Consider the following 13219-nt stretch of genomic DNA (forward strand, 5'->3'; position numbering starts at 1 on the left):
GGCTTACAAGACCCTCGTTTGTGAGCTGACCCTTGCCAGCCCTTCCAGCCTGACCTCATCCCACTCTTTCTTCTCAGCATCCATACTCATAAGCACTTGGACCACTCACAGTGCCCAGGCAGGTGATTGCACATGCCACTTCTCCCTGAAGGGCCTCCCTATCCTTTTCACCTTTGTTCTCTCCTCTTTGTCATCTAATTCTTCCTTCTCATCTTAGCTCTGATTCCTCCAGGAAGCCTTCCCTAACACCCTAAAACTAAACTGTGTGATCTTCTGTGAGCCACAGCATCTGGTACGTATCATAGTATCTTAGTAGCTGTTTGTTTGATGCCTTTCTAGACTACAAGCTCTTTGAGGGTGTAAACTCTCCAGGCTTTACCCAAAAACAAATCTTCTTGCTGCTGTTTGCCTCTTAATTAGTCCTTTCTCTGCTAGGAAAGGGATTTTCTTTTTCAGTTATTTCAAATAAATCACATAGCACTGCCTGCTTATTCCATTCAGAGCAGAGAAATAAAACAGAAAATTATTATTCCTCTATTTTATACGTATCATGTGTAAATATAAACTACATTGCCTTTCACATCACTATCTAGTAGGAAGTTTAATCGATTGCTAGAATTTTATGTACAGTAAGCCCAAGCATTGATTGACAGTGGGTCCTTAACCTCATTGAGCTTATTTACTCAGGAGAAAACATAAATGGGGGGGTTGGGAGGGAAGAAAGTGGAAGGACTAGATACGTTTTCTTGTTCAATATGGTATTTATTTGGTAAAGATTTTGATGCAGGCCAGTTGCAGTGGCTCACGCCTGTAATCCCAGCACTTTGGGAGGTCAAGGCAGGTGGATCTGGATCACTTGAGGCCAGAAGTTCGAGACCAACCTGGCCAGCATGGCAAAACCCTGTCTCAACTAAAAATACAAAAATTAGCTGGGCATTGTGGTGCACACCTATAGTCCCAGCTACTCAGGAGGCTGAAGCAGGAGAATTGCTTGAACACGGGAGAGGAAGGTTGCAGTGAGCCAAGACTGCACCATTGCACTTTAGCCTGGGTGACAGAGTGAGTGAGACTCTGTCTCAAAAAGAAAAAAAAAAAAAGATTTTTCATGCATTTCATGTTGGGAAAGAGGTCATTTGACAAATTTAGATAGCATTGCCACCACTACTTCATTAAGATGAGACCCCGCCGGGTAGAGAGGCACAGGAAAGGTGAGAGGTGGGGAGCAGTTCTTAGCCCCATGTCGCTCCAGCTCCTTCATTCTGTCCATAACCTGGCCACACCAGAGAACCTATAGAGAGTCTGGCATGTCATTGGGCTTATTTGTCTCTCTCACAGGTTCTCATTGGATAGCACTTTTTTTTCTCATTAGCTTGTAATACAGTGAGGGCACAGACTATTTTCTTTCCCCTAAACAGAGTTGATTGTATCAAGCCACATCCTATGAGACAGTGAGCTGTTGGAAGGATGCTTTTCCTGTACTTCCTTGTCCTTTGTGTAGGCTATAGTCCTTTCAGGAGAGATAATCCAGATGGGGAGTGTCCTTACATTCTGTAAATCCATCTCTTCCACACTAGTGCCTGACATTGTGTTTTTTGTTTTGTTTTGTTTTGTTTTTTTAGTGATAGAGGAGAAAAGGAACTTAATTTGCTCTGAGAATTATTTATGGTGTGCTGTAGGATCACATGTTAGAGAAGAGTAACATTTTTTGCCCCGTGGATCTGAGAGTCTCAGTCAGGCATTTAGAACCCAGTTAATATGTTTACTACACATTCGTGCATGTGTTTATACTGATATAATAGGGCACAGCTTTACATACTGTGATCCAAAGTTGTTGTCTTCAGGCCAGGCACAGTAGCTCAAGCCTGTAATCCCAGCACTTTGGGAGGCCAAGGCAGGTGGATTACCTGAGGTCAAGAGTTCGAGGCCAGCCTGGCCAATATGGTGAAACGCTGTCTCTACTAAACATACAAAAAAATTAGCTGGGTGTGTAGTGCCTTTAATCCCAGCTGCTTGGGAAACTGAGGTGGGAGAATTGCCTGAGCCTGGGAGGTGGAGGTTGCAGTGAGCTGAGATTGCCACTGCACTCCAGCCTGGGGGCAACAGAGCGAGACTCCATCTCAAAAAAAAGTGTTGTCTTGTATAAGAATCTGTTCTGAAATGTGCTACTTTCAGTGCTAATCCCTAGTCTGCATCCACTTTCCTAGGATTTCCTTGCTGAAGTCACGGGTTATTCCAGGTATTTGGGTTTTCACTGGAATGCTTTTTTCTGCTGCTTTGGTGGTTCCTATAGATTTCTCCCACCGTGTCAGGACTACTGACATTTCTCCAAACTTCAGGACTTTCCAGAGTCAGAGAATTGTCCTATAATTTACTGATAGAATCAGCGGGCCTTCCACATTTGTTGTGGAGGACACAGAAATGCTTTTCTGAGCTTCTCACTCAGTACTTCTAATAGAGCTTCCATGTGGGATCTTCCTTGAAGCAATTTGGTCTATTTGAAGTTGTGGAGGCCAGGCTACGTGAAAGGTGACAGTGGTCTTTTCTTCTCTTAGCCTTACATTTTAGCAGATGATAAAGGGAAACGTCAGCTAGATTGATTTTTTTATTTTTGAGACAGAGTTTTGCTCTTGTTGCCCAGGCCGGAGTGCAATGGTGCAATCTCAGCTCACCACAACCTCTGCCTCCTGTGTTTAAGTGATTCTCCTGCCTCAGCCTCCCCAGTAGCTGGGATTACAAGCATGCACCACCACACCTGGCTAATTTTGTATTTTTAGTAGAGATGGGCTTTCTCCATGTTGATCAGGCTGATCTTGAACTCCCGACCTCAGGTGATCCGCCCACCTTGGCCTCCCAAAGTGCTGGGATTACAGGCATGAGCCACCACGCCTAGCTGGTTTGTTTTTATTTTTTAGGGACAGGGTCTTGGTCTGCTGCCCAGGCTGGAGTGCAGTGATGCAGTCATGGCTCACAGCAGCCTCAAATTATTGGGCTCAGGCAATTCTCCCACCTCAGCCTCCCAAGTAGCTAGGACCATAGGGATGTTGCCACCACACCATGCTGAATTTTTTTTTTTTTAAATAGAGACAGGGTCTTGCTGTGTTGCCCAGGCTGGTCTCAAACTCCTGTCCTCAAGTGACCTCCAACCTTGGCCTTCCAAAGTGCCAAGATAGATTGAATTTCAGATTGAAAATGACTGCATTGAAAGTGACTGAAGTGACCCAAATTCCAGTGTGTGGCTAATTTCTCACTCCTTTCTTTCTTGGTTTCCTCCCTGGCCTCTGTGACAAATTCTTCTAGCTGCACTCATTTCTTATTTGCTGGTGCTCTTCAGGACCCTGCCTTGGGCCCACACTCCCATTTTAGTGACCCTACATCTAACCTCCTACCCAAATCAATCCTCTGAGCTCCAGAACGATTTATCTCAATTCCCACCTGGCATTTCCACTTAGATGTTTCACAGACATCTTAAAGCCAACATATCATTTTTATCACTGTAGTTCCAGTACCTGATACAGTATATTGAAAACTCAACACAACTAAATACTTACTGTAGGGCCACTCTGTGTCATGCAATTCAGTTTTGCCCCCCCCCCCCGCCCCGCCGTCAGAATTCCAACTGCAACTACGTTGAACTTGAAGCATTTATATCTTATCTTTGTAGAATAAGTCATTATCCTATTTTCTGACCTAGACTTTCTCCCCTCTTTTCATCCCTCATCGCCCTTTTCCACCTCTTTTCACAACCCTCTTCCTCCTTCACAGCTTCAGCTTAGTAAGTGGCAGCACCAGCCACCTCTTGCTGAAGCTAGAAACCTGGGAATCTTTTTTACTCCATCCTCTCTGTTTCTCCCTCTGTCACTCTGGCCAGCCAGTCACTAAGTCATACTTTTTCAACTCTATAGAGTTATAATTTATATACAATCAAATTCACCAATTAAGTGTACAATTTAATGAATGTTGACAAATGTACTCAATTTTTATGCAAATATATACAAATACAGCTTCTTTCTGTGCTCTAGTCCAAGCCACCCAAAATCCCCTCTCACTTCTGTTACTACACGGCCTCCTCTCTGAGTTTCTTTGCCTTTCCTTTTGCCTCTCTCTGGTTTGCTTTTAATACTGCAGGTAGTCATCTTTCCAAAGCGCTGTCTGATTATGACAGTCCCCTGCTTAAAACTCCGGAGCATCTCATTGTCCCTGAGAGAAACACCAGTTCTTTAATATGGTTTGGGGGCTGGACACGGTGGCTCGCGCCTGTAATCCCAGCACTTTGGGAGGCCAGGTGGGCAGATCACCTGAGGTCAGGAGTTTGAGACCAGTCTGGCCAACATGGTGAAACCCTGTCTATACTCAAAATACAAAAAATTAGCTGAGCCTGGTGGCTCACACCTGTAGTCCCAGCTCCTCAGGAGGCTGAGGCATGAGAATCACTCGAACCCACGAGGCGGAGGTGGCAGTGAGCTGAGATCACACCACTGTACTCCAGCCTGGTGATAAGAGTGAGACTCCGTCTCAAAAAAAATAAAATGAAATACATAAATAACCTGGCTTGGGCAGCCCTTCCTGATGCGCAGTGTATCTCCCCAGCCTCATTTTCCGATGCTCTCCCCTACTCTTCAATCTGGGGCTCTTTCAGTACCTGGAATATGCTGTAAATTCCCTCACCTGCACTTTTGCACGTACCCTCCCCTCTTCCCGGGACCCTCTTCATCCAACATCCTCACCTAGCCAACCCTGTTGATCACCCAGGTTTCAACTTTGATGTCACTTTCTGAGGGAGGACTTTTCTGATCTCCTGGACTAGGTTAAATCTTCTATTTATGATTTCCCCAAACATCCTTTTATAACATTCTCTATCCTTATAAATACTTGATGAGTGTCAGTAGTTCAGCATTCCTCTCAAGACTGGACCCTTCCCAGGGATGGAGCTACATTTATCACTGTAGTTCTAGTACCCGATGTAGTATATTGAAAACTCAGTACAACTAAATACTTACTTTGTGGCCACTCTGTGTCACACAATTCAATTTTGCCCCCCAAGCAGAATTCCAGCTGTGACTACATCGAGCTTGATGCATTTATAGCTTATTTTTGTAGGATATGTCATTATCCTATTTTCTGACCGTATAGGTCAATCCTTTAGAGTTTATATCTGTTTTTAAAATAACCACATATTAGGGACCCTGTCATTGACTAAGAACACAAAAAAAGTGCTTTCATGAGCTCCAAAGACAGAAGGCAAGGCAAGAGCATTGTTCCGAAACAGATTTCTAGTGTTCATGTCTAGCAGCTACTGTGTTTTACACTTGACTCTTATTTAACTTGTTACTCCTGGCTTACTTCTTAAACTTGGCTTTATTAATCTCATGTTCACCTCTGGTCAGAGTCCAAAGGCCAGTTTCTTGCTGTGGTTCCCTTTGGACTCCTGTCCTTGCACTTTGGCCCTCGGTGGTTTTGTGGGCTTACATAACTACCTTCAAACTTAGACCCACTGGAGGAGCAGCCAAAATTCATGAGGCCACTGGTCCAACATGGATAATCCAGAATAGCATATCGCAGCCTGGGATGGTCCTGTTAGATTAGGGGCACCCTGCGGTTGATCCTAGGCTAGAAAATTTGTCAGGAAGAAAAGTGTGTTCATTCCAGAGCTGCCTTTCCTGGGAGCTTCTTCCTGTTAGGACAACTTGGAAAGGGTACGGCTATCTGCCTTAGTTTCTCACCTCATCACAGTTCAAAGGAGGTAGTCAGGGGAAAAGTATTTTTAGCAATGCTGCTTTAGAAGCATTTCTTTAAGTAGGCCAGTCCCATTCAAGACCCTCTGTCCTCAGCTCTGGTCATCATTAGCATTGGCATAGAGTTAGGAAATGCCTTGAGGGATGTGCTGATTAAGGTGCTTTACAGAATGTTCATTTCATTGTCACTCCTCATTGTAACTCTGTGGTCATTGTACTGACCTTTGCTTTTGGTGATCTCCTGACTGGATAAAATCGTATTGTGTCCTCTCAGAGGAGGACAAAGCCCTGCTCATCAAAACACTTACTGATTTGCAAGTTTACAGTTATTGGTGTCATTTCTTTACCTACTAAAGTGTTCTTAGCACCATCAGAGCAGCAGCCATGTCTGAGTTTTGTTTACTGGGGTGTCTTCATCACTGGACCCCTAGTAGTGCTCCATGCATTGTTTCAACTGCCCAATTTCCGTCAGTAATGCTGTTAGAACTATTGGATATTTAGGCATGAAAATCACCTCCTTTTATGGATTGAATTGACATTTGACAGTTTAGGAATTCTTGTTTTTATGTGAAAAAAATCTGAATTGTGTACTATTGACTCTGCTTTGGAACAAATTTCTAAAACAAAACTTGTTTGTTAGTTGGGGGTTATATATATGTTGCATATTTATGTATATATGTATATTTCTATTTTATCAAAAAGGAAAGAGTTTAAATTTTCTTAATCTGGTAAAATAGGTACAACTTGGGGGGTAGAACCACATTACACCCCACACCCCAAACAAAATTATCAGAAAATTAATGGTCACTTAACTTCCTTATCTAACTACTAAGAATGCTTTTCATTGTGGTCTAGATCTCTAATTATCTGACAAACAATACTGGTTCTCAATAGAAATCCTCCTATAGGCTGGGTGCGGTGACTCACGCCTGTAACCCTAGCACTTTGGAAGGTCAAGGCAGGTGGATCACCTGAGGTCAGGAGTTTGAGACCAGCCTGGCCAACATGGTGAAACCCTGTCTCTACTCAAAATACAAAAATTAGCCAGGCATGCTGGCACATGCCTGTAATCCCAGCTACTCAGGAGGCTGAGGCAGGAGAATCATTTGAACCCAGGAGGCAGAGGTTGTAGTGAGCCAAGATTGTGCCACTGCACTACAGCCTGGGCAATACAGCAAGACTCTGTCTCAAAAAAAAAAAAATATTTTGTTGGCCTCAGTCCTTTTCTAGAAACCCTCCATATCTCTCCTTCCCATTTCAGAAAACCTTTAAAGGGTTATCTGTAGTAAGAAACTTCAATTTCTGTTCTGCCATATCCTTTCAAACACACCCAGCCAGACTTTCACCTCCTGTTACTTTGCCGAAACTATGTCAAGGAAACTGGTGACTTCTATACCATAGAATCCAGCGGTCAGTTTTCAGTACTTAACCTTACTTGATCGTCATTTGACACAGATGATCTCTCCTTTCTACTTGAGGCGCTTGTTGTATGTGGCCTCCAGATACCACACTCTTAGTGTTCTCATTTCTTCTCCTGTACAAGTTTTCCCACACTCTTTTGAAATCTGAATGGTAGGACAGGCCCACTTTTCTGTTTTCATTCACTAGTAGGAGGCAATTGTAGCCAGACTCATAATTTTTTTTTTTTTTCAAGATGAAGTCTCACTCTGTCACCCAGGCTGGAGTGCAGTGGCACAGTCTTGGCTCACTGCAACCTCTGCCTCCTGGTTTCAAGTGATTATCATGCCTCAGCCTCCCGAGTAGCTGGGATTACAGGCGCATGCCACCATGCTCACCTAATTTTTTTTTGCATTTTTAGGTAGAGACGGGATTTTACCGTATTAGCCAGGCTGGTCTCAATCTCCTGACCTCATGATCTGCCCACCTTGGCCTCCCAAAGTGTTGGGATTACAGGCGTGAGTCACCGCACCTGGCCGACTCAAACTTTTTATAACACCGATAATATTGGTGACTTCTAAATGTATTTTTCTGGGCCACACCTTTTCCCTGAGTCCTTACCTCATATATCCACTTCCTAATCAGTACCTTCACTTGGATATTTAATAAATATCTCATAATTAGCACGTTGCAAACTGAGTTCTCTCTCATCCCCCACTGGACCTACTTCTTCCTTAGCCTTCCCCATCTCAGTTCATGACAATCCCATTTCCCAGTTGCTCAGTCAGAACCCTTGATTCCTTCATTCTCTTACATCCATCTCCACTTCCCAATTATGAGATCAGCTGTATACAAAAACACCATAGAAATGTGTTCAAGATTTTGCTATTTCTTATGACCTCTGTTACGCTGTTTTCCTAGCCCACTCTTATCTCTCACCTGGAAGATTGCAATAGTCTTCTACTTGACTCTAATTGACTGTATCTTCCCGTGTTCTCTAGCAGTTTACTTTCTAGAGAGGAAATATCTTTTTATTTTTTTAGAAATGGGGGTCTTGCTATGTTGCCCAAGCTGGTCTCTAACTCCTATGCTCAAGTGATTCTCCCACATTGGCCTCCCAAAGTGCTGGGATTATAGGGATAAGCCACCACATCTGGCCTAATGATCTTATTAAAACATAAATAATATCAGGGCCGGGTGCAGTGGTTCACGCCTGTAATCTCAGTACTTTGGGAGGCCAAGATGGGCAGATCACTTGAGGTCAGGAATTCAAGACCATCCTGGCCAGCATGGCGAAACCCTGTCTTTACTAAAAAATTGGCTGGGCGTGGTGGTGCATGCCTGTAATCCCAGTTACTCAGGAGGCTGAGATTGGAAAATTGCTTGAATCCAGGAGGTGGAGATTACGATGAGCCGAGGTCACGCCACTGCACTCCAGCCTGGGTGATAGAGCAAGACTCCATCTCAAAAAATAAAATAAAATAAATAAAATCATATGTCACTTCTTTTTTAAAGCTCTCCAATAGCTTCTCATAACAGAGTAACAATGGCCTACAAGAGAATTGAAAGGAATAATGTCTGAAATGAAAAATTATATGGATGAACTTAACAGTAGATCAGAAATTGCAGAAGAAAAGTTCACTGAACTTATAAACACGGCAATACAAATTACCCAGAGTGGAGAACAGAGGAAAATGACTGGAAATGAACTGAGCCTCTGGGGTCTGTGGGATAATGACAAGTGGTCTAACAGAGGAGAGGGAGAAAAAATACTTAAGAAACATTTTTTCCCAACTTTTCAAAGAAATTTTCACAAATTCATTAAAAACTATAAATCTACAAATACTATAAATGCAATAAACTGTATGCCAGGATAAACAGAGAAAACTGTACTAGGGCACATCGGAATCAAACTGCTGAAAATCAGTGAGGAAGAAAACATTGAAAAAGCAGCTAGAGAAGAAAAGAAGTGGCGGGGGGCATATTACATCCCTGAGCCCAGGAGTTCAAGACCAGCCTGGGCAACAAAGTGAGACCCCGTCTCTACAAAATATTTGAAAATTAGCTGGGTGTGGTGGTGCACACCTGTGGTCCCCGCTATTCTGAAGACTGAGGCCAGAGAATCACTTGAGCCCAGGAGGTCAAGACTACAGTGATCCGTGATTGCACCATGGCACTGCAGCCTGGGCAATACAGCAAGACCCTGCCTAAAAAAAAGACATGTTACGTACAAGGAAACAAAGATTAGAACAATTGTTGACTTCTCATTAACCCTTTTCTTGTTCAGAAAAAAAGTACAACTCACTGCCATTGCTCCTCTAATTTTACATCAACACGCTCTTGGAGGCTGAAGCAAAGTGACTGATTTTCAGTATGAAAATAAAATATAAGAACTGTTCTTGGAGTTATTTCTAAATAGAACTAATATCAGAATCATCTGAATCATCAGAATCATCTATTTTGGAAAAATTGGATTCATTAAATGAATTTTCAGCCAACTGTTCAAGAACAATGTTATTAATAATTAACATCAGCTGGGCGTGGTGGCTCACACCTGTAACCCCAGCACTTTGGGAGGCCGAGGTGGGAGGATCATGAGGTCAAAAGATCAACACCATCCTTGGCCAACACAGTGAAACTCTGTCTCTACTAAAAATATAAAAAATTAGCTGGGCATGGTGGCACACACCTTTAGTCCCAGCTACTTGGGAGGATGAGGCAGGAGGATTGCTTGAACCTGGGGGAGGCGGAGGTTGCAGTGAGCTGAGATCGCACCACTGCACTCCAGCCTGGCAATGGAGTGAGACTCTGTCTCAAAAATAATAATAATAATAATAATTAAAATCATGCACAGGAATGCTATGCTTTCTAAGCTTTGGCATTTTCAGCAATCAGGAATTACTGTATTTTATAAATGGAAATACCACTGCTAAAAATAGAATGCTATAAATAGAATGATGTCTTTTGTTTCCAAAGTCAATGTGCTAGAGTGATAAGAGAATAATAATAAAAGCAAGAGGTTTCATGGCAAAGTTATCTCAGGGTCAATGCTGTATCCTCAAGCACTGCCAGCAAATATTCTCGGGGCAAATGGGAAAAGGGTTAAAATGCACACAAGTCAGAAGAAAATGAAATGGTACCTTGAAAGCACTGAGAGGACTTATTTTTTCCTAAAATGTACAGATTTTCTAGCTTTGTCCACTGAGAAGGCCTAGAATTAGTGAGCCTGGAACAGTAAGCATGCTAGCATTCTGACTGTGGTCTCTAAATACTCTTTGCCAGTAAATGGAACCAGAGATCCTTAGAAGGATGGTTCATTCCAAGTCTGGGACAGGAAATATACCAAACAAAACTAGGCAGCCGGGCACAGTGGCTCACACCTGTAATCTCAGCACTTTGGGAGACTGAGGTGGGCAGATCACCTGAGGTCAGGAGTCTGAGACCAGCCTGGCCAACATGGTAAAACCCCATCTCTACTAAAAATGCAAAAATTAGATGGGCATGGTGGCGCACGTCTGTAATCCCAGCTACAAAGGAAGCTGAGGCAGGAGAATCGCTTGAACTCAGAAGTTGGAGGTTGCAGTGAGCCAGTTGCACCACAGCACTCCAGCCTGGGCGATAGAGTAATGCTCTGACTCCAAAAAAAAAAAACGAGCATTTTATTTTGCTAGAAAGCAAAGCAGGAAAGCTAATAAGCTTTAATGGATGTATCAAAAGAACACAGGAGCTCCTCCTGGCCAAAGGTAGGACAATTTGGGCTTCAGAAAGATGACTGGGGCTGGGTACAGTGACTCACACCTATAATCCCAGCACTTTGAGAATCTGAGGCAGGGAAATCACTTGAGGTCGGGCATTTGAGACCAGCCTGGCCAACATGGTGAAACCCCATCTCTACTAAAAATACGAAAATTAGCTGGTGTTATGTACCTGTAATCCTAGCTACAGGAGGCCGAGATCAAAGAATTGCTTTTCATGGTAACTTTGCCATGAAACCCAGGAGTGGAAGGTTGCAGTGAGCTGAGATCATGCCATTGCACTGCAGCCTGGGAGACAGAACAAGACTCCATCTCAAAACAAAACAAAACAAAACAAAACAAAACAAACAAAAGCAGAAATGTATCAGTCAGATACAAACATAAAAGAAACCTACCAGCCAAATACAAAGTGGGGACTTTATTTGGATCTTGACTTTAACTGTAAAAGGACATTTTTTTAAGATTTGAGGAAATTGGCAGATGGACTAAGGTACTAAAATATTTTTGTCTCTGTTTTTAGGTGTGATAATGGTGTTAGGTTGTATGAAATGTTTTTACTGTCTCATAGATGTACAGACTGGAGTATCCCCAGGTGAAGTAATTGCCTAGGGTTTGCTTTTAGCCACGCATCCCTGCACAAACAGTTGGAGGAATGAAAATTACATTAAATAACATTGACAAAATGTTGATATTCGTTCAAGTTTTGCAATGGGTACCTGAGAGGTAGTCATTAGATTATTTTATGCAAGTTTTAATATTTCTGTAGTAAAAAGTTAAAAGAGCAGGACCTTTCCTATATCTATAAGAGAGAGCCTCACTCAGAATATGTAGTGTTGCCTTGCAAGTAGGTGCAGTTCTAATGAGTTTGGGACAGGTGCCAGTTTTGTTTTTTGTGTTTTTTTTGAGATGGAGTTTCGCTCTGTCACCCAGGCTGGAGTGCAATAGCACGATCTCTGCTCACTGCAACCTCTGCCTTCCAGTTTCAAGTGATTCTCCTGTCTCAGCCTCCCGAGAAGCTGGGATTACAGGCATGCACTACCACACCCAGCTAATTTTTTTATTTTTAGTAGAGATGGTGTTTCACCATGTTGGCCAGAATGGTCTCAATCTCTTGACCTCATGATCCACCCACCCTGACCTCCCAAAGTGCTGGGATTAGAGGTGTGAGCCACCGCTCCTGGCCGAGTACCAGTTTTAAGGGAGAAATAGACTGATGCTAAAGGCAGCATCCTTAGAGAAATAAAAATGTTTTACTGGTAACATGAAGTAACACTGAAAATTCTTAAGTTTATACAAAAGCCTATAAAAGCATAGCACTAAGGGGTCACGTAGTAATATTTAGTAGATTCACTAGGCTTCAGTTGTCTTGCCAGAGGGCATCCTCTAAAAAGTACATCCATCACAGAGAGCAGCACCTGGACAAAAGTTGTACACGTGTCTCCTCTGCTGACTCAACAAGTCCTTCTCAAGAACTGTTGTGTCAGTGGGCCAGAGCCACTCCTGAAGGACTGCTTTTGTTCAGAGGATTTGAGAGACGGATTCCTGAGGATCTAACACCATATTCCATTTTGCATTGTGATTTTTTTTATTGTTTTCTTTATTATGATTTATTACTTTTTAAATTTTTCTTTGAAGTTTGCTCATTTTAATCCATGTTCATTTCTCCCTCTATATGTGTTTGTGTCACGCTTGCTGTCTTTGCCTCCATTGTTCCTAGGTTACAGTATAGCCAGGATATACCCAGTCACTTGGCCGATGAGCATGCGCTGATAGCCTCCTATGTGGCCCGTCTGCAGCACTGTGCACGGTTAGTGGTGGTGCAACAGCAGCAGTGGGCAGCCAGGGGTGATCAGAGGGAGGGAGAGCTTTGCTACCTGGGGTTGTCAGCTGGAAAAAAGGCTGTGCATGGAGGGTTTTTCTTAGCAGCTACCAGCTATGTTTGGCAGAATTAAAATAATTGCTAAGCATTAGCTCCTGCAAGAGAGGGAGCCTTGCCAAGCCTGGGCGCTTACCTAAACATGGAGTCAGACCTTCTCTTTTAAATTGGGATTCACTTCCTTCAGCTTACACTTGAAAGAATATATAAATCTGTGAGAGATCGACATTTCCAAAGATGCAATATTCACAGAGGTATCTAAGGCAGCCTCTTCCTGTTTATTCCTACCTAACTAATCTCTCCATTGACATTCAAAGTTTAGAGTCAGTCAACCCACAGATATCCCATTTTGTCTTATCTGGGGGCTTTGATACTGTCACCCTATTACATCTTTGCCATTCTTTATCTATTAGCAGGAATCTGTCATTGTTGATTATTTAAACCAGTGATTCCCAACC

The 13219-nt window shown here is 42.9% G+C and overlaps 1 protein-coding gene across 44 annotated transcripts in view; it reads left to right on the forward strand.

Annotated features, from left to right (window-relative positions):
- Window positions 1-13219, forward strand: part of DTNB (dystrobrevin beta) — a 307598-nt gene that overhangs the window by 218969 nt on the left and 75410 nt on the right. For 23 of the 44 annotated variants that reach the window (XM_017964498.5, XM_035273002.3, XM_078349784.1 and 20 more), the window contains one exon: window positions 12603-12692. The exons of the other annotated variants lie outside the window; for them this stretch is intronic. In XM_017964498.5, the coding sequence (XP_017819987.1) occupies window positions 12603-12692 (90 nt within the window). The remainder of the gene's footprint in view (window positions 1-12602; window positions 12693-13219) is intronic. 44 annotated transcript variants of the gene reach the window in all.

This window comes from Callithrix jacchus, chromosome 14 (genome assembly GCF_049354715.1).
Source record: "Callithrix jacchus isolate 240 chromosome 14, calJac240_pri, whole genome shotgun sequence".
In the NCBI taxonomy this organism is placed as follows: Eukaryota; Metazoa; Chordata; class Mammalia; order Primates; family Cebidae; genus Callithrix; species Callithrix jacchus.